General features: G+C 41.3%; 1 protein-coding gene across 1 annotated transcript in view; it reads left to right on the forward strand.

Moving 5' to 3' along the window:
• The window catches only part of LOC113409453 (diacylglycerol kinase theta-like), a 92867-nt gene that overhangs the window by 42575 nt on the left and 23933 nt on the right, over positions 1–26359 (forward strand). Inside the window, exons 8-15 of the mRNA XM_026663376.1 lie at positions 3905–4005; positions 5523–5746; positions 7081–7171; positions 12027–12081; positions 14393–14454; positions 14764–14914; positions 15974–16012; positions 17622–17737. Coding sequence (XP_026519161.1) covers positions 3905–4005; positions 5523–5746; positions 7081–7171; positions 12027–12081; positions 14393–14454; positions 14764–14914; positions 15974–16012; positions 17622–17737 — 839 coding nt within the window. The remainder of the gene's footprint in view (positions 1–3904; positions 4006–5522; positions 5747–7080; positions 7172–12026; positions 12082–14392; positions 14455–14763; positions 14915–15973; positions 16013–17621; positions 17738–26359) is intronic.

The raw sequence follows: 26359 nt of genomic DNA on the forward strand, positions 1-26359 counted from the left end.
ATCATTCTATTCCCCAAGCCAGCTTCTGGAAAAAGAATTTGGGCTCTCTTAATGTTGTCAGTCAATACACACTATGTCTAGATCGTGTGTTTCTTAAACCGATCTTGGGCACTGTGAGGTTTCTATAAGGTTGCTGTTTAGATACTCATTTTTAAAGCATTCTTCTAGGAAAGAAGAAACTTGAGGTCTGCTTCCAAAGTTCATTCCACTGAGGCAATAGGCAGGAACAAAATCTTCTGCAGAATCAGGGAAGGTGGAGCGCGGTAAGAGGTAGCGCTCGCTGCCGCTTCTCTAAGCATTGTTTGTAATGCAGATGGCTGAACTGGTAGGTTGGCTCAAGTTGTCTTTGAGTTTAGCATTCTAGTCGCTCTTTTTTCCTATGGTAAGCACCCACCTTTTCACCCCTTATTTGCTACGTTAACTTGTACCCATTTCCGCCCTTGCAGTGGCTTTAAAAGGAGCTGCAGCCTTTTTGTTCTAGCTCACATGACATACTATGTGGATGCAGTGGAAAGGGCTGAAGCGAAAATCACTATAGAGGTGGCAGCGCTTGAACAGAGGTGTCCACGGATACAGCCTTTGGCTGCAAAATGTTCAGTGCTGTGATTCCTAAAAGATTTTCTTCTCCTCTTTCTTCCCCCAGGGAGAGACTTCTGCAGGCTTATGGTGAATAGTGGGAATCCTTTAGTCAAAAACCTAACCTTGACATCTTTATCCTTTCATCAGTCTTCCTACAGCCTTAAGCAGTGCAGAGCCATCTATCTATGCCCTGCTCACCTTGCTTCAGAACAGGACCCATCTCCTTCGCATCCAAAAAAACAAAAATAAATTCAATACATTTCTCCCTTGTCACGGAAAATCAGAACATGGTACTGATGATGCGTGGTGTACGGTAGCTTAGGGTGGTTGTAAAACATCCATGGAACAGAGGCAAAATTTGAGCACTTATTGTATTGTCTCATATTGTAGTGATCCTTAACTACTCCTGACAGCTGCTTTGACCAACCTCCTGCCGAGTAATGAAATGTTCCTCTTGTACGTGCTGCAGAATGTACAGTAGAAGCCCTTGGGTGCTTGTCTTTGGGAGAGTTTGGAGCTCCACTTCAAAATGTGCCTTTTCCCCCGAGCTGTTGGCATGGTGATCTGGTTGTGGTGGATCACAGTTCAGATCCTTCGGTCACAAGCTCCTGCCGTTGTCCTGTGCTCAGCTCCTGAAGGACAAATGCTCAGGGCAACGTTGATGGACTGCCAAAGGAGCAGCATCCATATTGCCATAGTATGGCAAGAGGGAAGATCCACATGATGGAAGGCCTTTGAGTGAGGGGGAAGTAGCAGGGTGACCCTGAAGAAGAAAGTGTGAGTAAAAGACCAGTTGAAATAAAGACTTGTCAACAAACTAAAGCATCCCACGCCGCCCCCCCCCCCATGAGAGCCTTCTGTGCAAGGCTAGCATCCCTGCTGTTTAATACAGCCCAGCTCTCCTTGCTTGTCATCACACAGAGTTGGAGAATTTTTATCTCCACGTCTGGTTTCTTTCATAGCTGTAGCAGCCACGGTTGTAACGAGGAGAATAAACAGGACACTCGCAGCCACTTGTGCATAAACGCTTGTGTTCATAAAACATACCTTGTAAAAATGTAACATAAACAAGATCTTGGCTCTTGCACCCCATTTTGTACAATATTGCCATCATGAATATGCTGGGCCTGAGAACCAGACTTCCATCTGTATTGCTTCTCACTTCCACACTGAGTGGAACTTGTTCATAGTGCGGCCTGGACGCCTTCACCCGCAGGTATTAAGTGATGCAGTTCTGGGAGTCGTGCCCAAAAGACACTGGCAGCACCTTAACAGGCAATAACTTTTGTGTTATGATGGGGGCGGGGGGGGGGGGGGGCAATGGAGAAGCAAAATCTTAGAGGAGGGGAAAACCTAACAAATAGGGTCCTGTCCTCCCCCCTTTCTGCACCTCCCCCCCCCTCCCAAATCTCAGGCAATGTGTAGGCTTTACCTCTTCAGAAAAGTGGAAAGGAAATAGAAGTCTTGCACTTTCTATTGCAGGACATAGGCCAAGGGCAAGGGCCATAGAGAGAGAGGCCTTTTGTTGGGAAAGATTCCGCCCGTTATGAGCATAATTTGGTATGGCCCATTTGTTCCAAACCAGGCCTGTTAATTGTGGTGACAGAACGTATAGTAGAACCGGAGGTGATCCATAGGATATGCTGTTTCTATGTCTCGGATGGCTCTGAAAGCTTGCAGCAAAATATTGACGTGCCCAGGCTGCGTTTTTATTGTCGACATTGATGGCCTGTCCGTCATTGTCATGTCTGGGTGCCTGATTAAAGAGATGAGTTGGGCTGGATATCTCCGCAGGATTCTGCGCTTTTATGCCTTGTTTTTGCAGTAGCTAGTTTTTCATTTTACTCATCCATGTCCACCCATCTCATCTGCTATCCTCTTTCTGTGGGAAATTCTTATGGGTTAACACAATAAACGGAACATAGATATCAAGATTATTTGCGGGCAAAACCCCTTGAGTCCTTGCTATCATACTCTGAACTAATTCCAAGTGAGGGAAGAAGTTGTATACCAGTATAATTAAGTGCACATACATGTATTTCTGTTGAGCTCAGGATTCATTCTTCACATGCCTCGTATCAAGGTACAAAAAGGATTACCTTTCAGGCTTTTATTATTTCAATGGTAAAAGGTATTTACCCACATCCCGTAAAGGTGCCGCTGGCTTTGTGACCATCTCAGTGTGTGCTGAATGCACGGGGAGCGGTTGGTTACGAGATCGGATTGGTTTGAGAATGCTCCGAACATTGCCAGTGAAGAGTGGCCTAGAGTTCAAACTGTAAATCACACCTCTAGAGCAAAAATGGTGTGTCGTTTGTGCAGGAAACTGAGTAACAGCCGTGATATATTGCCGGACTTCTCCATTCATTGGGGACTGTGGAGGGGACTAAATATAACTACCCCCCTATGACCCACACCTCTTCTGTAGTAATGGGATCAGAAGAGTGAAAGGTGTTCCTCAGATTGTAGCCCCTCATTAATGAAACAAATTTGACCCCCACGTTGGAGGTGGCAAGATGAGTCTGTTGGATTGGTGGTCTTATGCCGGCATAAAAAACCCCCAAAACATTCTGTAAGATTTGTACGCAGAGTTGTTTTAAATTTGTGTAATTAACTAATATTTTTAAAAAATGTTCAGTGGAGGGTATCAGATTCCACCACTACCTCAGTTTGTGGAGGGCTGAAGCCAAAAGCCTTGATTCTTCACCATTTGGGAAGTATTAGTATGCTGTCTACCTATAGTTCATGATTTGTGCAGTTTTTATTGGAAATTTTAGATTTAAAATATAATGCAGATCAGGAAAACATTTGATTTTTAAAAATTTCTGGGGCAATTTAAAAAACTTAATATAATAATTTAAAATTTTCCTTTTGACATTTAATTGGCTCATAGATACTGGTTATTTTAAACGATGTTTTGTTCTCCAAATCACAGTCATCAGACTTGCCACACCTGTTCTGAAGGCATCAATCTGTTATTTTGGGTTCCATGTTGCTGAATTGGTAAAGATTAGACTAAGGAGATTTGAAATTAAGGGGAAAATAATTAGAAAATCGTGGACAAAACACTTGGATGAAAACTAATGGTGAAATTGCCATTTGAAAGAAATTTTTAGTTCATTTTCCCCTTGTTAAGTTGCATTTTAGCCTAACAGCAGGAAAATAAAAGTAAACTTAAGAAAATGCAAATAAATGTTACTTTTTAAAACTGGTTAAAAGCAGATTTTTGTAAGTTGCATTGTCCACTGGTTGCATACACACTTCTTATTAGTGACATGACTATATTAAATGTTGTTATTGTAATGTAAACATTTGTTTTCTTTAGGTAAACAAACATTAAAGATATTTGATGGGAATGATGCAGTAAAACGCAATCAATTTCGACTGATTTCCGTTCCAAGGATTGCAAAAAGTGAGGAGGTTGTGGTAAGAGACTCTCAAATGGATAACGACTTTGATAGATTACATTGGCCTCCAGCTATCCCAGCATACCATGATTTACAAATGTAATGCATCTCACAACGCCGATGACAAAACCTGCTTGTACCCTAGCTAGAATAGTAGAACATAATTTGGTTCTGTCTAGCACTGTTGATATTCCTGGTACTTCAGACCATTTTATGAGGTACTGATGTAGATATGCAGACTGCAGAGACTTCATAGATGTATGCAGCAACCATTATGTGTTAAGCTGTAACTCGCCTATCCTGTCGAACATTCAAATGTGGTTTTAGTGATAGCTGGGATATTGGCTGGTATACCAGGGTTGCTAATGAGCCCCCTATTCTTCTCTCTAAATATATAGTATTTAATGATTTTAACTTCAGTCTGGACAAACACCAGAGGGTTACACATACATGAAACAAACTATTTCTTAAGACTGCTGCATATGTCCATTTTTCTGTTTACCAAACAAGGCGTACTAAAATTGTTGTTGAATAAAAACCCAATGCTCTGCAGAATGAGGGAAAAGACAGATTGATAGGTGCTCTTCCTGTGATAGATGCAGGGTGGGAACCTATATAGAATATTACCAACGTTTTTCAGCTTCAGTCAGTAAATAACTGTTATCATTATATGCCCCCTTCTGCATTGATAATGTGCTCAAAATTAACTGAAATTTTGAAAATTACTCTTGATGATCCACATCCAAATAGTTAAAAAAAGAATATGCAGTGCAAAAAAAAAATTGCTATTTAGGATTGCTTGGTATTTTTCAAACGTAATTATTTTGGCTGTTGTCTTCTCCCAAATAAAAGAAATTCCTAGTTCACAAAAAAGTGCCATCCTAGGACATATTTGTTCCAGGGTCTGTGGTGGCCGAAGGTGATGCAGGCTGTGATAGAAGGTCTCTAGCTTTGAAATTGGGCTGTAATGGCAAGGATGGCTACAGAGTTCCCTATGCTGCAGGTGGAGTGGTCTTTACCTGGCCAGGAGAGCCCCAAAGAGGGAGATGTGGACCTGGGGAGCAGAGTGGCTGTGAAGCAGGGATGCTTAGGGCATCCAGGGCTTAAAGTGGTCTCTGATTTAAACCTGGGTCAAAGGCAGGCAGCTGTATGCACCACAGTGCAGAAAAGTACAACTTACCTCTCCGTACCAGCGTGAATCCTGAAGCTGTGTGTCTATTGCAGCTCACTGCATTTATATTAAAAGGATACATCAATCAAAATTGCCATCGCTTGACAAAAATACTCCAGGCACCAACAAAAATCTATATATTTGGATTCTGGTGAGAAATTTCCACTTGTGTTTTTACATCACTAAAACTTCGTTGCGAAACCATATGCTTATTTTTGATAGCGGCCTGTCGGCTGTTTTTATGTTCCCTTAAAAGAATCTTTTAGAGTAAGTGAACTGACTGAATTTCATAACTGTGTCCCAGCCAAACATCAGTGCACGTTTTCAGAGGAGGGCGACTCACTCTCTTTCCTGTGCTGTTGTAGGAGGCAGCGCTGAGGGCATACTACGTAAATGATGATCAGCAGCACTATGAGCTCCAGACATTTTCTCAGCAGACCTTGTTTTCTGATGACATCATCAACAGGAATGATGCCACTGAAGAAACCAACCCAGGTCCAGTGTTCAGAGAGGCGGTTCCCGAAGCTTGGATCATCAGAGCCAAATCTAAGGATCACGAAGTAATAAGAATTTATCCCGGTTGGCTGAAGTGAGTGATATCCTTCTTTTTGCAAGGTTACTCTGCTCAGCCAATTTTGCCTTCAGTTGTGGCCAGGAAAATGTGTTGCAGTCGTTAAAGTTGCACGAGGGTAAAGGAGGACAAAATCCACTACATTGCAAGGATCTGTGTTGGTGTAACAGATATTTATTTTTTTAGCTTTCATTTTTCTTCATTTCTAGACTCTGACATTAACATTAACCATTACATTGATTTAGCCCCCAGTCATGCACGCTTAAGAGTCAACAGGTGCCTTTGCATGATCGGGACAGATCCTGCGTCTTTGTTTAGTTGTAGCACATGTTAATCCAAGGAGACATAACTTTTTAAGCAAATTGTATCCGTGTACAAATGATGAGCAGAAGCTTTCTTGTGAGAGCTTCATATTTTTTAAAGGGAACGTTAAGATAAAGACATGTATGTTACATTCTTTTCCATGTTAGTAATAGATTAGATCAGGGGTCGGCAACCTTTCAGAAGTGGTGTGCCGAGTCTTCATTTATTCACTCTAATTTAAGGTTTCGCATGCCAGTAATACATTTTAACGTTTTTAGACGGTCTCTTTCTATAAGTCTATAATATATAACTAAACTATTGTTGTATGTAAAGTAAATATGGTTTTTAAAATGTTTAAGAAGCTTCATTTAAAATTAAATTAAAATGCAGAACCCCCCTGACCGGTAGCCAGGACCTGGACAATGTGAGTGCCACTGAAAATCAGCTCGCGTGCCGCCTTTGGCACGCGTGCCATAGGTTGCCTACCCTTGGATTAGATGATTAAAACAGTTTTTTAAAAAATCTTATTTTTTTTTTTACTACTGAAACTGTTTTGCATTTTATGCACCCTCCAGAATGAAATAAGACTGATCAGTTTATAGTCACTTTCGTTTTATAGTTCCATCTTTCATCCCAAAGGTTCCCAAATTGTTTGAGTTGTGTGTCTGTCCTTGCTGCTGAGATTGCCAACTTGGTCCCAGTTGTAATGACAAAAACTTTAGTCCATAGTCCTGCAAGTGGGACTGCTCAGACAGAGGCCCATGGGTTTCAGTGAGTCTTCATACAGGCCTACTTGTGTGAAGTCACCAGCAGTATCGAGGCGTCAGTGACTGGTCTCCGGGATAGTGGGTTCCCACCTGTCCAATGTGAGTGGGACTGAGACTTGGGGACAGCTTAATTTTATCAGCTGGTAACAAGTTTTTTACTGAATGGGGCTGAATTGTTACTGGGATCTTAGAGTAGGAGCTCTCCAGATCCTGGTACAATCTCCTGAGCTAATCCATCTGCATAAGTGATTTTAATTTTAAATATATATTTTTTTTGTTTAGAGTGGGAATGGCATATATCTCTCTACGAATAGATAAGGAAAGCACCACCCAGACAGTAATTAAAGAAGTTCTCCGGCTATTAGGACGGCAGGTAAGCAATATAAAGCTCATCAGCATTTCTTTGTGCTTCGTATGAACTATCCTAAGAGTTCATTCAAAAGAAAAAGCATACTTTACAAAAATGTATATATTACTTTCCCTCTACTAAATAGTCTTCTTAATGCTCAGCGAATGATAACTCCTGCCTTGCGTGGTGCCAAATTGAGGGTAAAACATTACCTGAGCATAATAAAAAAGACCCACAAGGTGGGTGGGGTAATATATTTTATTGGACTGACTTCTCTTGGTGAGAGAGCTTTCTGACACGGCTACTGCACTGCATAATACAACAGACCGAATAGCTCTATACTGAAAGCCTCCTCCATTTCTTATGGGCCAAGCAAATTTACTCATGCAAAGAGGAGAATTCTCAATCTAGAGCATACGGCTTTTGTGCTTCTGTATCTCTTGAATATTGAAATCAGGCTGATACGCAAGATCAAGTCCTGGTGGAACTGGAGAAAACCTTACATTCTTTTTTGAGTGTCTTCTGCATTGTCCCGCTCGTGGGATGTGCTGACGAGTGCAGGTCAGGTGGTGGAACCTTCTCATAACAGGGCCTGTTGGCACGCTCATGCATCTCTCCTGTCCCTCCCATCTGCATTCTTGAATGTGCTGAGGCCAAGACGATAAAATGGGATGTGGCACCCTCAGCTACCTTAGCATCTTCCATCCACAGCAACAGATGGATGTACACCTATTGGGTTCCTTTGGTGCCAGATCCTTCACTTAGAAGATCGTGGTGCCTTAGTTTACTGTTTCATAGTTAGGGTTAGACTTAGGATAAGTTAACTGTTAAGTTTTATTTTTAGTATAGTTTAGAGAGAGCTGTTTGATTCCATTTACTGGTTCCATGGCAGACCTGAAGTTGAAGAGACCAGGCTTTCAAAGGTGCAGCCCTTGTCCAACAGTCTTCCTGGCATGGCTGCTCATAATAGAGGTTTGTTGAGTGCTGATGTACTTCGTGATGCTCTGTCTGCAGCGTATTCAACGCGAGAGCATGCAAGGAGTTCCAGAACAGGCTGAAAGCCCTACTGTTTCAAGAAGGTTTGGCTGTGAAGCCCCTTGGAGATGGTACCTCTTCAGGGTTCTGATCAGAAGGTGAAATGTCCAATATCAGTTCTGGACCCCTCTGGGTCTCAGAAAAAGGCCACAATGCAGAAAGCTCCGTCTCTGAAATTTTGTTAGGAATGCTGTTTGCAAAGATTGATATAACGACGTTATAATTTTTTTGTTTCCTAATTGGCCAGTTGTCATCACATCTATTAAAGTTCACTTTCTGTATAAACTAGAAAGTTAAGAAGCATAATGCCTGACTTGAAAGTACTGGTACCAGGAGCGAGTGGGCCAGTTAAAATTAGTTTTGATCTCTAAATAAGTTAAAAGAGTCGCTTTACCCAATAGCTGGCCAACTGGGTGTATTCCATAGCGCTCTTAATGTTTGAAGCTCTCTGTGTTTGCTATTTGGGTTAAAATCTGGATTATTTGCAATGGGTGGTGTTGGCAAGGGAAAAGAGTTTATTTTACCTATAGTTCTATTCCAAACCCATAGAATAGCCTTTGCTAAAGGATGTATGCAAAATTCTGGTAGCCTAACAGTGTTTACACTGCTGCAATTTTCTTGTTCAATAAAGGTCCAGTGTTACACTGGATTAGAGTGCCCCCATCCACTACTGCTTTGAGCTGGCTGGCTTGATAGTACCATAGAATTTTTGGAACAGCTGGTCCACCTTGTTTAATGGGTTTGTACAAAGTATCTGCTCCCACTCTTGATTTTCTTATTCCATAGACATTCTAACATCATCCTCTGTATTCCTGCTAGGGTTTTATCTGAGATAATCGCGGAAAATTTTGAAACAAGAAAATTATCCTTGCCAGAATATTTGTTTTGACTGTGGCTATTCTTCTTGACCAAGGAATTGCATACATCCCTCAGCACTCCAGATCTTTGTTCATGTGCTAAAGTAGTAGTTTGAAGATGAAATCCTAGAGCCCTTCTAGGGTGTTTGAGATTTGAATTCCCAGGTATTTTATAGAATTTGTTGCCCCTTTATACCCAAATGTTTTCTGAAGGAGTGACGTCTCAGAGTCTGGCAAATTGTATATTTCAGATTTGCCTTAATTCACTTAAAATCCAGATGCTTTCCCAACATCCTGGATTTCTTTAGAAACTAATTTTAGGGAAATATTTGGTTTAGATAAAAAAAAATTACGTCATTCGCATATAACGCTGTTTTCTGATGTGTTCCTGCAAGATTTATTCCTCTGATCGATCCATTATCCCTTATCCTCTGGGCAAAAGACTTGATGGCCGTGCAAAAAGTAAAGGAGACAATGGACATCCCTGCTTAGTTTCTCTGTGTAACTGAAACGGGAGATTTAACCCCATTAACTCGCAAAGCTGCATTTGGGCTGCTGTGAAGAGCATTATCCATTAAAGGAACCGGAGGCCAAAGCCCATTTGGGACAGGATTTGAAACAAAATGTTCCATTCTATTCTATCAAAGGCTTTCTCTGTGTCTAATGATAACAAGGGATTTGTATCTTTTAACAGTGATATGGGCATAGAGGAAGTGCAGAAGGAAAAGTCTTTTCCATTGTTAGGGAGAACCACCATAGGAGCTTCTTTCATAGTTTGTGGAAGTTCCTCCCCTAGGTGCTTCTCAAGGGACCCACTAATACCTTCTTAAATATCTTGTAAAATTCATCTGGAGAGCCATCGGGTCCTAGAGTTTTAGCACTTTTCTTCCTTGCTGTTGCCTCTAGGATTTCTTCTTCTGTTATTTTTTTAATTTAAAGTTTCTTTATCAATTTTGCTTATCTTTGGCAAGCCTGCTACTTCCAGATATTTCTGAATAATTTCAGAGCCCGGAGTATCTGAGGTATAGAGATTTTTATCGGCAGCAAAAGTAACCCATATTTCATTAGTGAGTGTAACTATCTTTTGCTGATTGTCCATCCCAGCTATCAAATATTACTCCCACTGGTTCATGATCTGACCATGGAATATTTCCAATTTCTGCAGATCTTGTCTGCTTCATTAAGGATTTAGAGATTAACGTTACATCTCTTCTAGTCTAGAACCGATGATGGTGTGACTAAAATGTGTAATCTCTTTCCCCGGAGAGATTGAATTGTTGGCCTAGCGACTTCAATGCCGCACCTGCTTCCCTGTCCCTCTTGTCTTTTTTATCAGATCTGTCCTAGTAAGTGTGCAATTGACGTCTCCCCCAAAGTGTTGCCGTGTTTTAAAGAAGTCACTGGAGGATTTTAAGAACAGTTTGGACAAACACGTGTCAGGGATGGTCTAGGTTTACTTGGTACTGCCTCTGTGCAGGGGGCTGGACTAGATGACTTCTCAAGGTCCATTCCAGCCCTACATTTCAATGACTATTTGGTGGAAATATGCAGTCCTGGAGCTAGAATGAAAATTCTGACAGCTTCACTAGTTTCCAAAAGCTCAATTCCTTCACGCTAGCATGTAGTTCTCTGGTTAGCAGCTGTTGTCACATCTCCTGGAGTTCATGAAACTCTGGAGAATTCATCCTATTGCGTCCTCTGAGATAGCTCTCTACGTAGCTCTTGGTTTTGGCTAGTTTGAAACACTATGTACATGTGCCATGTACGTTTCCATGGGCAGGAGTGTCTATCCTCTTAGCAGGGGGAATTCTGACTCATGTGAAAGCTCCTGTACAATGTTTCTCATATCCAGCAGGGCAGATGCATTTGTACATCAACTGGTGATCGATGATTATCCAAAGCTTGTGGATGTTGAAGTCCTTCTCTGAGAGATTCCAAATGCCCTCAGCCTTAATACATAAAGTGAACCTAGGGATTTTAGTTAGGGATTTTGTCACTTCCTAGTCAAGACCTGTTAGAAAGGTAGCATGTCCCCAAAGTTTCATGACCTATTCCACTAGAGTAATAGTAACACTGAATGTATGCTTTCACCAGTCCCGTGTAGCAGATGTGTCTAGGACAGTGTTGGACAATCATATTATTAAATTCTTTAATAATAACGATACCAGCTGTTTTAATCTGATATTCAGGTTTTTAGCTGCCCATTCTGGTGTGTGTACGGGGTGTTTCTCTTCTATTCTGAATGAATGATTCTAGGCAAGGACTAAGGGGTGTGTAGATAAGATTCCTCCTCCTCCTCCTCCCCCCCCCCATCATAATGTGTCAAGACTTTAAACAGTCCCATGTTCATGCAGTAGTGTTTTGCTCCAAGAGTATGGATCTGTGGTGTCAATAGCTGTTAGATAATTAATATAACTTGTTAGTGAAGTCTGCTTCCACTGGTTGGCCTGATGGGCCATTTGTGAGAGTTGTGTACCATTCCCCATTCTGCTCCCTTTGGCGAGATCATCTGTGTGGAAATGTTTTAATAGCCCCATCGGCTGCTGAGCGGGGAGAGTTAACTGTACTATTCAGCAGCTGTCTCTCCAGTTGATTTATGGGTTGCGTTGGTAGCTAAGAAATGGGGAAGTTTGAGGCTTTGTGTGGGAGAGACAACAGAAATGGAAAGGGAAGGTTTTTCCAGAGAAGGAAAAGTACAATTCAGTATCTTCCATTGTGGTTTTCTTCTGTGGGTGGAAAAAGACAAACTTTTGAGCTCCACAGAGCTCTTCTTGAGGCTTTGACCCGAAGAAGAGATCTGCGGAGCTCCAAAGCTTTCCTCGTCCAGTAAAAGATATTACCTCACCCAGCTTGTGTCTCAAGTTAATTTAAGGTATTTAATTTTCTTGTGCTTGTTAATATTATAATGTAACCACTAAAAGAATACAAAACTCTGGCAAATTTATTACTTATTAAAATGTACATCTAAATGTGTTGTCTCTTGGCAGACGGAATGCCTCCAGAATTTCAAACTTCTAGAAGTACTTATGGCCAGTAAGCAAGGTAAATCAAGCGTTATTTGCTTTTCTATTCCAATGAATAACTGTAGTTGAGTCCTGTAGTATTCATTTATGTATTTTAATGTTAATACATCCATGTTTAATTTTTACAGTTGATCCTCCAATAACTGACAGATACTTGGTGTATAATTATGCTGAAAACTGTTGAAATATTGAATCAGAAATGCTTTTTTTTTTAATTGTCACCATAAATTTTGTGTTTAGTACTTTACTCTCCCTTCTTTGTACTAAAAGAAAGCACATGGCAAGGTTGTGTTTTCCAAAGAGATGTGCAAATATGAGATTTTTCAGGTTAGTGGCCAAACCAAAAAAATTATGGAGGGGCGGAGAAATCAGTTCAAGTCGAACCAAAATGGAGTTTTGTTTTGATATTTTCCCCCCTCCCCCCCCAACGAAAAGCAAAAGTTGAAAAAATAGTTTTGGGTTGGAAGTTTTGTTTTGTTTTTGAAGGCTGTAATTTTTTTTAAAGAAAATAGTGAAATTCCAGAACAAAAAGTTGAAACATTTCATTTCAGAAATGCTGAAACAAACTCTTTTGAAGTTACTTAAAATTTTTATTTGACCGAAACAATTTGCCGAAATTGACCTGAATTTGTTAATTGTTTTGGTTGACACCAATCTGAATTTTTTCAGTGGAAAAAATTATTTGCATGAGAAATTTCACCCAGCTAATTTTCTGATGCATACTTACTCACTGGTGAAAATGACTGGTGTTTTGGGAGATGCCCTTTGAAGGCAGCTGTTACTTAATTGGGGTCAATAACTTTGCTATCAAAGCAGATCACACACAGGCCAGTGCAAAGAAGCTTTTCGGTGCTGCTGTTTGGCTATATCTATTCCATGAATAAACCAAGAATTGGAGTTCAGGGACACGTAGGGCCGGATGCTCGAGTCCCTATAGCGGCTGTGTTGCTCTGGTTGGAGAGACGGCCTGGTGGTGAAGAGGCTAGACTGGGACTCCTGATCTGGGTTCAGCCCAGTCCTGCGGGAACTCTGTGGTTGAGCCAGGAGCTAAGGATGTGTCTACACTGCCAAAAAAGGTGTTCTTACTGTGGGTTAAAGTAGCAGTGAAGACATAGCATTCAGGTTAGCAGCTCAAGTTAAAGCCTCTAGGGTTAGGTCTACGGAGCTGCGCACGGCCTAGCCTACCCAAGCGAGCTTGAATCCAGCTCGTGTGGGTAGCAGTAGTAGTGAAGACAGCCCAGTGCTGGCTTCAGTGCAAGTACTACCAGTCTGGCATGGACCCTGGCTGTGCATTTGGCTCACTAGCCTGAGCTGCTCTTGCTAGTTACACTAGCTAGCTCGGAGAGGCTAGTGCCATGCGTCACTTTTACTGCATAGACATACCCTAGGGGAGCTTGGAGTTGAGCTCGTGCTGCTAACCTGAGTAAAAAGCAGAGGTGCTGTGTCTTCACTGCTGTATTACAGGAATTAGCGAACCCAAGTTCGAAACACCCCTTTTATTTTCAGGGAGATGGACCCTAAGTGACTTGCCCAAGGTGTTTCACTCTCTCTGTATTCCAGTTCCCAATCTGTACAGTGGCAGGATAAATTAAAGCGTATGAAGCACTTGAATACTCTTGTGATGGAGGCCATAGAAATACTTAGGTAGAGTTTTAACATATGATTGTAACTTTCCCTTGTTTTCTTTATAATCATAATGAATTATGTAATCATAAATCAAAGACTTCATCAAATTATTTCATCATAGAGCCCTGGGAATGAGGTTTATGTTTTGTATGTTCCTTTGGCTGATGATTTGGTTTTGCAACAGTAGAGCGAAAGGGCTATTGTTTAGGGTCATGCAGAAACTGTGCATCTGTTTGCCACAATGGTAATGTATTAAAATGTTGTGGTTAGTGTTTTCTTTTTTTATCTGTCAGGATGAGTCATGTTTTTCCCAATCATCTGCTTTCAAATACAGTAATTAGTTTGTTACCAGAGTATTGTTTGGTTGTGATTAGCTGCAAAATGTTATCATCCTTTTATATATATATATATATATATATATATGAATAAATAAAGGGTGGGGGTCCAGAAGGGTACTTAAAAGCTTTGTGCAAATTAACGGTAGTGCAATTTAAATCCTCCTCAGAGTTTTGCTGCTGAATATGGCTTGTAGCTTGTGTGTTCATATTTGTACTTGTGTTTAATATTAAAGAAAGTGGTAAAACATAGGTCAAGGCATTAATTTCCCTAAAACAGTCATTTTTATTTGCTTTTGCTTTCATTTGAGTTATGTAATAATTCAGACTTTTTAAAGAAAAACACTATCATTGCTTTTATTTCTCTAGTTCAGCGAATGGTGCTGGATGACCAGGAGATGATCCTTAGCAGACTTAGGGACATAAGAAAGGTAAACAAGTAAAGAAATAATCAATCTGATTTGTGCTTTCTGATCAGTTGGGGGTAATTTTTTTCTCAATTTCTGGGTAATTTTAATTTTCATTAAACCGAGGAGCTGCAGCTTCTGTATAAGCTCATAAACAGAACAGTCAGGCTTTGGAGCGTAAGTTTTTGTAATTTGTAATTCTTTCCGAGCACAAAGTTCTGGTAGTGAGTGGCATTGCTTCAGAGCTACATCGATTTTTTTTCTCATGACATTGTGTGTTTTCCCCTGCTATATAACGAGTTGTAGCATGACTAGTTGATTTCTTTTTTCTAGACTTCAATACGTCAGATGAATCAGACAAGATTTTACATTGTAGAAAATAATAAATCTGTCGTGCGGGTAAATTTGTTTGTGGGTGGCTTGCCACCTCAGCTCTCTGCTGAAGAATACACTAACATCCTCAAGGATGACTTAGCTATCAAAAGTAAGTCAAATAGTGTTATCTTTGGACTACGAGGACTTGATTTCACTGTCTATTCCTATGTGTAGAATAACATGCTATAGTAAAATTGTGTTCCTTCTTTTCCAATTTTGCTTATGTATATTTGTGACCCCTTTGTTGGCAAATGTTGTCTTGCAAAAATCACTATTTTTTTTCTTGTTACGTTTTATCTGAAATAGTGACATTTCCCCTCTGCTTTTACCTTCAGAGCTCTGCAAATCTGTGGATATCCACTTTATATCCGTGGGTCATTTTTGCAAATCTGATGCGGATACAAATTTTGTATCTGCGCAGGGCTGTATTTATCTTAACATACTGACGGTTCTGTGTAAGAAATAAAAATGTATGTGACAGCTTGCTTTTTGTTCAGAGGATGGTCAGTAAGGCACTTGGGTTGCCTTTATATATATATATTTGGTTACACTGACCTTTTTAGCTGTTTTTCTAAAAGTATTATTACTTTCTGTTTAAATTCTAAATGAGTGCATTCTCTTTAAAAGTAACTAGCTGAAAGTCAGTTTTTTATCAAAGAATATGTAAGATTATATTAATCGTTTCCCAAGAATAGTACCTGGGATTTAACTTTCTTTAAGAAGGTAAATTGAGGGACGTTAACAGATACCTTCACGCTACCTGTCATATGGCTTGTGTGCTATATTAGTTCAAATTGTGGCAACACAATTTAATTCAGAAGTGAAAAGGGGGGAGTACATTTAACAATTTTGGCTTTATTACAGCGAATATATTCTATCTACACTACTGAAAATTCACTTTGTACCTTTCTACAGTAAAGAAATTTATCTTTTCATATAGCTTTTACTTTTCAAAGTTAAACACCAGGGGGAAGTTGTTTTTTACTTATACAAAGTTTGAAAAACAACCACCAACTTTTAAGGTGACTTTGGAAGAGGGAAAGTGTTAATTGGGGATGCTATCTGTTTTTTTGTGATTTTAAAAAGTTTTTGATTTGAAATCAGTGCTTTTAAAATTTACTGTTCATCTACCCAAAGTCTGACGTACATTCTCTTTTAATCTTTGCAGCAAATCTGCTTTCTTTGAGTCATGTTTACTCAGTGCAAGGTAAGCCTCTAACATTATAAACTGAGTTCAGTATTGTAAAAACATACCAACTTCAGAAATTCAGTCACATGCTAAAAGCTCGAAGATAAAAGACTATATTAGAGATCTTATCATCTAAAGAAAAAGTCTTTAAAAATCAGATGTAAAACATCGTAGCATATTTATATAAGCCACAATATATTTTATTAGAACTTTCTTTTTTATAAGGTGGCTTCATTCCTTGTATGAATGTGATGAAGTTTTATCTGTTAAAAGTGAGTTTTGAATGTTAATTTCAAGCAGCTAGGAGAGTCAGTTGTTGCAGGCAATACCATACATCCTCTTCTCATTTTGTTCTTTTAAAAAATAAGATATTGGAATTTGTTTCTGTTGTTAAACTTAAAAAAATGGAATTTCAAGCTCTGTGTTTCACAGATCCAGCATTTTGGTTTTAATAAGTACACTGGAGGGGATGAGGCTAATCTGTTATCTTTGGAAAATTCTTACTTCAGTTTGTTAGATACTCTTCCACTGAACACACACGTTTTCTTTGAGATGTTGCTTTGCTACTGGTGTTAAAGAATGAGGTTTATTTCATCCTGGGGTGAAGGAAATTGGGGAAGTAAGAAACACCTCCAAAACCACTAGAACATTTAGCATCAGGAGTGCTGCAACCTGACAGCTACGCATCTGTATTCTTCGTATCCTCAACCATGAAATAGAAAAGACTTTCTTTAGCTTTTATCCATCTGCCACCAAATGATGATTCATAAAAGCTTATTTTCAAATGCATTGTCCAATTTCAATTTCAAATGACTGCATTAGTGGGGCGTCATTGACTTAATTTGGGAGGTTAAGGCCTACAATACTGTGGAATAATCTTCAGAAAATGTTCCTGATATCCTGTTGAGATACTCCTTTGCCCAGTTGCATTCCATTAACCCATACCCAAAAGCCCGTGTTTACTGCCGATGTTTTCCCTCATAAAGACCATTGGAACCCCCTGGGATGTTTTTGAACAACTCCTTTCCCTTTTTTGTATTTGCAGCATGGAAAATAATTGTAGATTATGATCCTCCTCTTATCCATAGTTTGTTTTAAATCCAGTTTACATGTAGGTGTTTTACAGAGCTCTCTGCTCATGAATTAATCCATGTAATCGTTTTTATGGCTGTTTGAAGTTTGTTCAGTTCCTTAGTATTGGTTCCAATATTTCGTTCACACTAAACAGCTGATTTCTTTTGCCTGAATTTTTTTTCTTACCAGATGGATTTTTTCCCAACCTGCTCAGATATCTAAGCGCCTTTTATATTCTTTCTCTGACCACTCTAATTTTTGTAACACCCCGTCAGTTTTGCCCAGCACTAGTGTGTGGATCTTTCTCAACAATGTTCCCAGGTGGTTTGGTTTGGTTTTTCCTTTCTTTTCTGTGCTGATGGATTTTTGAATTAAATACAAATAGGACTTTGCATTCTTGGCAACCAGTTTATTGCAGTTGGATGACTTTCTTATATTTTCTTAAGTACCATAAAACTATTTTCTTTCATGGTAATCTGTTTTTCCTTATCTTAACTTCATATTAAGCTAGTTTATTTGCAACTAAAGAATCACTTAAATACATTTGTTACAGGTGCTGTTGTACTTGAAATGTCTTGTTTTTCTGAAGCTGAAAGAATATATATGCTAGCTAAAGATACAACGGTCAATGACAAACAGCTTACTGCCGCTGTGATTCCTGAAGTTCTGGTAAGATCTTTAGGTTACATCCTGTGTAAGAAAAAGCCAGACTCTCTTTTGAGAGAGAGTGGAGTGAAAATTGTTTGGTATTTGAAGGGACGGGTGGACAAAAATAGACTGAAATTGAGCTTTTGTAAACATTCGGATAAAGAATAGAGAAAGAGCCTGTATTGTATGTCCCTGATGTACATCTGTGTATGAATGGCTGCTTGTTACGTTGATACTGATCATGAAGTGCTGAACGGTAATGTGAGTGTAGTTACAAAGCTATAAAGGAGCAAAAAGCAATTTTAATTCTTTTCCCTAAATTCTTTCCACTATCACAAAAATTTGATGGAATCCCTTACTTTTAATAGCAGTTTGCTGTAGCATCTACATTGAAGTTACTTTAGTGTTTAAACTTGGTTCCTGGGTAGTTCTGGGATAGTCCCACCCACTCTTGGGTGATCTCCCCTTTGCTGAGTGGCTGAATTCCCTTGTTTGGGAGAGGGGTGGGAGTGCACATGCACGTTTACCAACTTGTACCCTGTATACTGTATTGTTGGGCTGCCTCCCAGGAGGAGTCTTGTCACCCTCTCCCTCCTGAGGGAGGAACAGGAGGGCCAAGGAATCTTAGGGTAAGCCTGGGCTCTAGGACGCTGTGTGGTGGGGGGGTCCCAGAGCCCAAGCCCAAACATCTACACCGCAATTAAACAGCCCATTAGCCGAAGCCCCATGAGCCTGGGTCTGCTGGCACTGGCCAGCCGCGGGGGTCTAATTGCATTGTAGACATACGCTTTGTTCCTTCTTCGAGTGACCTCTACATGTTTTTACTCATGGGATGGCTGACGGCGCAGCCTGGCCATGCTCGTTCTGAGCTCTGGTTGGAGGTGAAATCACCTTCTTTTTTATATCTAGAACTAATGACGTCAACAAATATTTCAACTATAATTTAATCTATAGACGTTAGCTGACCTCTCTAGCATTCCAGTAAACAGTACAAAAAGTAGGTTAAGACGAAGCTGCTATCTTTCTTCAAAGCCATTGAAATATGTCACCTTGCAGAGAGTCTGTTTCTTTGCTCTTCCCTTGCCAGGCATGAGAGGCTGGCAATGCAGAAGGCTAGACGCTTTCCCTGAGAGGAAGGTGCATCGTGTGCTGTTTTGTGGCAACTCTGACGGGTACTTAGGATGGGCTCTGGAGAGGTTTTTTAAAGGGCCTTGCCTGAAAGAGAAATGGAAGAGAGTTAACTCAATGCTGTGCTTTTCAACCCAGGCAAAGTGAGAGTTCTGTGGTAAAGCTTATGACATACGTCATTTACTTGGTTACAGTTTAATATCCATAATTCAATAAACTTCAGTGAAATACTCTTAATGAAGTGATGTGGTGAATTCTTCATCACTTGAAGACTTTAGAAGAGGATTGGTTGTCTTTCTAAAAGACATACTGTAGCTCAAGCAGAAGTTGTGGGCTAGGTGCAGGAATCATTTGGTGAAATTCCCTGGCCTGTGTTGTGAAGGAGGTCAGAATAGATGATCCTAAAGGTCCTTTCTGGTCTTAAAATCTGTGACTCTACGGAAGTGCTTTATTTGGTACTGATTGACCAAGAACTTTTCTGCTCCAAACTGCAAGTCATCTCAGAAAATATCAATTGACTTGAAAAGGACAGCATGTCATCCTCTTTGTGCCGCCAAATAAATATTCCTAACAATGTTTTTAATTTGTAATAGTTTTCAGATTCCAACGAGCTATTGGGGTGAGATGGGGGGAAAGCAGTTCAGCGAGGTTATTTTAAAACAGCATAGTTGATGTAGGACCTAGATTAAAAAAATGTGGTGTGATCATTTTCTGCAGAGCCATCAGAGGGCATACAAATGATATAACATATCCTCTTTCCAGAGATATGTTGACATCCTCAGCACTGCAGCTAAATAAAATGATGATGTTAGTTTCAAGCTTCTTTAGAATTACAGAAAAAAATCAATGTTTGCCAAATTATACAAAATTAATAGGAAAAAATGTGTGTTTCTATGAAGGTAATGCAAACAATGGCTTAAAATAAAAGAATCTTTGTTTAAAGTTGCTTTTGAAATAATGTAGATAATGTGACAGCAGTTATGAAACAGCATAAATCACAAATGACTTTGTGTAAGTCTGTAAAGAGTATTGTGTACTTATTAAAAAGGAACAGTGCTTTAACCACCTACAAATCTGAATTCCTCCACTTCTATAGAAGAGAAGTTATTCGAATGAGTCGTCTTAGACCATTTTTTTCCTCAAAAATGTGTGCCTTCAAAAAGCTCTATGAAGGGAAACTTTGTGTAGGCATGAAACTAATGACAATCTGAAAGGACATTTGTTTGAAACTTTCCAATTCCTCCCCCCACAAAAAAAATCTTTGCAAGCCCCATCCAATACTCCTTACATACCCCATGAAATTACTGGGTATTTTTCTAGAGAAAAATCAATTTGCTTGTGTTCTAAATCTACATTGGTCTCAAAAGGGATAAAAACAAAGTTGGTCATTTTTTGGTTATTGGCTTTCACAGGTTAAATAGGTAAGTGCTGGGGAGTTTATATGGGCAGGAGGGATAGCTCAGTGGTTTGAGTAGTGGCCTGCTAAGCCCAGGGTTGTGAGTTCAATCCTTGAGGGGGCCATCTAGGGATCGGGGGCAAAAATCTGTCTGGGGATTGGTCCTGCTTTGAGCAGGGGGTTGGACTAGATGACCTCCTGAGGTCCCTCCAACATTCTGTGATTCTATGACTGTACTCTGAAATGTTTACCTGGCTACGCTAGCTGTCTCTCAGGGTTCCTGACATTATATAGAATAGCGCTGAGCCCTTTGAAGTCAAGAATATAGATCCTGATGCTTATCCTAAAATGCAAGTTATATCTAGAAACCCTGGGCTCACTGGCACTATCAGGCTGCACTTCTGATAGGTAGGAAGATTTACAATAAATTCTGAAATGATAGAAAATGGATTGCTTCTTCTCAGTAATCTCTAAAATGAAACTTACTTTAGTAGTTAACATTGAGAGTTTCAAGCCATCTAACGTGGAAAGTAGCTTACGTTGCTCATTGTTTACCTAGAGTAAACTATCAAGAACTTCAAGTAAGATTTTGTTCTTTTTTTATAATTGTATGTGATCTTTTAGCCCTGCACACAGCTGTGGGAAATACTTGTATAAAAATTTAGTACTGTACCAAACAATATTGTATTTGTTTTTTCTCTGTCACTGTTGCGGGAGTGGGAAGAATTGACTGACTAAAATGAGAATGGAGCAAAATTCCAGAAAAGGAATGCGTGGTTCGAAAAAAGAAACTCTCACATTTTCAATTTTGACCTAAAAGTCGTGAGCCGTTTTTGTAAAGTTGTAACTTAATAATAACACAGCTGCTGCAGAGAATACATGTGTAAATGCCTACTTTGATTGCGGAGCTGAGTTTTCTGGTCTGCATCTCCTGGGTAAAAACTGCTCCCACCAGAAAAAATGGATAAAGTTTGCAGCACAGAACACGTTGTATTCATTTGCTGTTAGGCATTCCATTCTGCCACCACCAGTCACGGCTATGCCCGACATTCAGCAGAAATGGGATTAGAATGAATAACAAATCTGTCAGAGCACAAAACTACGGCCTACTAATCCTGACAAATAAAACAACCTGTAGTGACTGCCACAGCATGTAAATCACGCCCCTCCAGCTATCTTTGGGGGGATAAGGAATACATTTCTGACTAAAAACCAGCCAACGCGAAACCCCTCTGCAAATTTCACTTTTCAAGCATCATACCAAAGTGGGGATAAAGAAAAAAAACATCCTACACAAGACTGTGTGAGTCACATATTCCATTCTACGAAGTAACAAACCGTAATTCATATTTTCCCATTTGGCCTTCACTAAGGGATTAAAAAAATTCTGCAATGCCAGGGTGACCAGTGCACAGTCATGTGCACCAATAACAAAAGGAGACATGTACCTCTTAGAACCTGGTGAAGCTGTGCTTCCAAATACTGGCCAGGGTAACCAGTTTGCACAGAACTATTTAATCCCCATGCAAAGGAGAACAATCTTCTAACTGAAGCTGCTTTGTCTCTTACCAATAGGAGTTTGGCATTGTCCTGTTTAACTTTTCTGCAGATTGTAGGATTAAGAACAAATTAAGCATTATGCCGAACACACTTAAAGTTTCTTCCCTTACAGGGTTCTGCTATTTAAGCATTTCTGTAGAATTGAACTCCAAATTAGTATCTAATAAAGAATTACCTGTGGTAATGAGGAATCCTCTTGAGCAAGGTACACATGCATCCAGAGGTGGTAGGACAACTGAAAAAAGAATTCACTCTCTAGCTATCATACTACCACTGATAATTCCTTTTTGTAGTACAGCCTCTATCCCTGCAACTTCCTGTGGCGCAGAATTTTCACCCCATCATGCACAAATATATGTATTTTTATCATTGTCTTCTTATTTAATGATACTATTGATTTTCCTGTTTATAATAAAGCACTTTGTGTATAAGTAGAAACATTAAAGAAAAGTTTGATTGTATCATATTTGCTTCAGCAAGATCGCAAGGTCCTTTCCAAACTGTAAACGTGTTTTTGATTAAGCATGTAGGACCTGATCCGAAGCTCAGAGCAATCAGTGTTAAGGCACCTGTTGGTGGACTTTAAATCAGGCTTTCAGTAAATGTTTGAATGAGCACATTTAAAACCAAATTCTGTGTGGCTCTCTAAAATTAAGGAAAATAATAGAAAATACATGCTTCCTATGCTGTTTTTAAATGTCCACAATATATTTTAAAACCAGATTTCTTGAGAAGAAAATTTAAAAGCAAAAGTTCTCATCCTCATTCAAGATGAAGTACTTGCCTAGTTTGCAGTGTTTAAAAGTTTTCAGCTATAAAGCAGAGAAAGTGTCTGAAATATCCTTTTAACACTTGACAAAGCTTTCCCCTCACATTTGGATAAGTCAAGCAGTGAAATACATTTTGAAGATTATTTTTTTAATTTTTCTGGGCTTGAGACCAAACATGAGAACTATCAGAGCCCCACCCCCAAAAACAAAAGTCTTGTGGAGAAAGTTTTCATAGAATATCAGAGTTGGAAGGGACCTCAGGAGGTCATCTAGTCCAACCCCCTGCTCAAAACAGGACCAATCCCAACTAAATCATCCCAGCCAGGGTTTTGTCAAGCCTGACCTTAAAAAACCTCCAAGGAAGGAGATTCCACCACCTCCCTAGGGTAACCCATTCCAGTGCTTCACCACCCTCCTAGTGAAATAGTGTTTCCTAATATACAACCTAGACATTCCCCACTGCAACTTGAGACCATTACTCCTTGTTTTAAATGACTGAAAATGAAGCTTAGATGATGCATCCTTCCCGAACCCTTAGCTGGAGTATTGATAAGATATGACAAATTCCTGTATATTCATTCATATAATCCTTTGACATCTCTTCTCTTTTCCCCCTCAAAGCATTTCTTAGTCAGCATCGTTGTTGTTATATAAAGTGGGAACCTTGCCCGGTCTGCTCAGCTTACATTCAAAGCTAACCAAGTTTCACGATGTGCCCAATAGTATTGTCATACATGACTTCTGGGATGAAGAGAAGTAATTCTGTCATTTGCTGCCCCAGATGAGCAGCTGGATAACGCTCCCAGACTCCTAAGTCTTGTATCTGTCTTTAAACTTTGACAGCCTAAATTGTCTTCATTTGCATATTTGTAGCATAAACTCTCAAATTATTACAGCTCAAATTGGCTGTTTTCTCTTATTACCCACTAGAACCTTAGACGCTGTAGGTAGAAAAGCGCTATCCCTGCTAGTGCAGGATTTTGACCTGCAGTGGTGTTTCCAGTGTTTCCATTCTACTTTTGCAAGTCCCAAGTGAAAGGGGCTCTTTGGAGACTAATATGCTAAAGACAAACATTTTCATAATGATAAGTGATTTAAGACATCTTAAAAGGCCTGATTTTCAGAGGGCAGGCGCTCCGTCCTTTCTGAAAACCAGCACCTGTAAGATATCTCAAGTTAGGAACCCCAAAATTGGGACACCCAAAGTCATTATTCACTTGTGAAAATCTTGGCAAACATCTCTCTGTGTCAGGAAGTATTTCCTCATATTCAGCTTACGTCTTCCATATGTTGGTTTTATCTTGTTACTCTTGGTTACACTCCCTTGTAACTATGTGTGGGGAACGATCCCCATATTATGTAGGCACTAGTTCCTCCCCTTCCTAGGTGTAGATACTCTTAAAATATTTGTAGTCTGTTGTCATGATCCCCTTAATCACTGCTTAGCCAAACTACTGATATTTTAGTTCTTTTCATCTTTCCTCATAAATCGTTCCTTCCAGCCTCATGCCAAACTGCTGTTCTCTGAATGCTGTCCCGTTGGTGAATGCAAATGACCATGAATAAGGGGCCACCGCCAACGTTTCGGTTTGGAAACTCTCAGTTGAAAATGCCTGATAGAGAAATGAAGAAGCAGCTTTTCTTTGTGTGCCGTCTTTGTATCTCTATGGAAGTTATTCTTCTGTAATGCCTGGCTGAATGAAATGAAAAGAAAGGTAGCTTGGTGTTTTCTGATGTTTATCCAATCATTTGAAAACTGGTTTAAAACCGTTCCAATACCGTATTTCTGGCATCTGTTCCTTGCCTAATTCTGACTTCCGGTGAAGCCCTATGTGCTGCTTCTGTGCAGTAGGTTTACCTTATCCTAGAAACCACCTACTGTGTTCAACGCCCATAATGCTATTCTTCTTTCGAGGTGGCTTCTGGAAGGATCCCCCGCCCCGCCCCTCTGAGCTTTGGGAGCTCTGGTGAAAGTAGTGCCAGATGAGGTGACATGACAGCACGCTCACAGCACTGAATACTTGAGGCTGAGGTTATAAGAGAGATGTGGCCCCAACTACTCCACCCTTCCTTTCAGTGGTTAGCTGCAGAGGTAGTGACAAAGTCCGAGAGAGGCAGATCATGGCTCATTTAAAATTTCCCCAATGTTTATTATTAAATTCTGTTCGCAGTAGTGATTTGATAGCTTGTGCGATGGCACTTGGCTTTTGTGGGGATCAGGATCACTGGACCATTTTGGTCGTGACTATTCAGGTTTTCAAGGGTCAGAATCAGAAGGGTAGATTTTAGTGACATGCGTCATGCCCCCCCTGTTTTCCTGGATTGCTATTTGGTGCTGTTACCTGGGGTTTTCAGAACCCACAACAGGGGCAACTTCACTATTCACTCCAGGCACTGTCAGGAATAAATCAGTGGGAATACAGCAATTCCGGCTGATAAGACTCATGCAAGTCAGCGTGCTCTATCTAACACTGAAGTTTATTAGATTTAAGCACACACAGACATATGCAATAGGTTTAGAACAGGGGTCTCAAACTCAAATGACCACGAGGGCCACATGAGGGCTAGTTCATTGGCCCGAGGGCTGCATCACTGACACACCCTCCCCTCACTGCCCCCAGCCCTGCCCCCGGCTTCCATGAGGCCCCGCCTCTTCCCACCCCTTCCCTGCCCCCATTCCAACCCCTTCCCTGAAGTCCCCACCCCAACTCCGCCCCCTCCCTGCCCCCAGAGGGTGCATGAGGGGTGTGGCGGGGGTTCAGGGCAGGGAGTTGAGGTGAAGCAGGGGGCTCAGGGTGCAGAAGGGATGTGGGATGCAGCAGGGGGCTCAGGGCAGGGGGTTGCGGTGCAGGAGGGGTGTGGGATGCGGCAGGGGGTTGGGGTGCAGCAGTGGATTGAGGTTCAGGCAGGGGGATCAGGGCAGGGAGTTGGGGTTCAGCAGGGGGTTGGGGTTCAGGCAGGGGGCTCAGGGCAGGAGCTTGGGGTGCAGAAGGGGTGTGGGATGCAGCAGGGGGCTCAAGGCAGGGGGTTGAGGTGCAGGCAGGGGGCTCAGGGCAGGGAGTTGGGGTGCAGCAGCGGGTTGGGGTGCAGACGGGGCTCAGGGCAGGGGATTGGGGTGCAGAGGGGGTGTGGAATGCAGCAGGGGGCTCAGGGCATGGGGTTGGGGTGTGGGGTGCAGCGGGGGCTCAGGGCATGGAGTTGGGGGGCGGGGTGCAGCGGGGGCTCAGGGCATGGAGTTGAGGGGCAGGGTGCAGGAGGGCTCCAGGGTGGCAGCTGTGCACACTGGGGCCAGGGCAGGCTCCCGGCCCCGGCCCCGGCCCCGGCCCCGGCCCCGGCCCCGCTCTGTTCTGCTCCGGGAAGTAGCTGGAACCATGTCCCTGTGGCCCCTGGGGGAGGGGGACGCAGGGCTCCGCACGCTGCTTGCTGCTCCTCCAGGTACCTCCCCCAAAGCTCCCATTGGCCGCGGTTCCCCGTTCCCGGCCAATGGGAGCTGCGGGGGGGGGTGGGGCGGTGCCTGGAAACCAGGGCAACACACGGAGCCTTCTGCTCTCCCGCCCCTCCCCCGGCCGCAGGGACGTGATGTCAGCCGCTTCAGGGAGCAGGGCGGAGCTCGAGGGGGGCAATCCCGCGGGTGTAGTTTGCCCACCCCTGGCCTGGAGGTAGCCCGGGGGGCGGGGTGCACGGGCCACTTGGCGAACCGCAGGAAATAGTCCCACAGGCCGCGTGTTTGAGACCCCGGTTTAGAACATCCTAGATATTTACCTAACATCTGAAACAGTATTGAGTAAT

Source organism: Terrapene carolina, unplaced genomic scaffold (genome assembly GCF_002925995.2).
Source record: "Terrapene carolina triunguis isolate 2854851 unplaced genomic scaffold, T_m_triunguis-2.0 Scaffold33392, whole genome shotgun sequence".
Taxonomy (NCBI): Eukaryota; Metazoa; Chordata; order Testudines; family Emydidae; genus Terrapene; species Terrapene triunguis.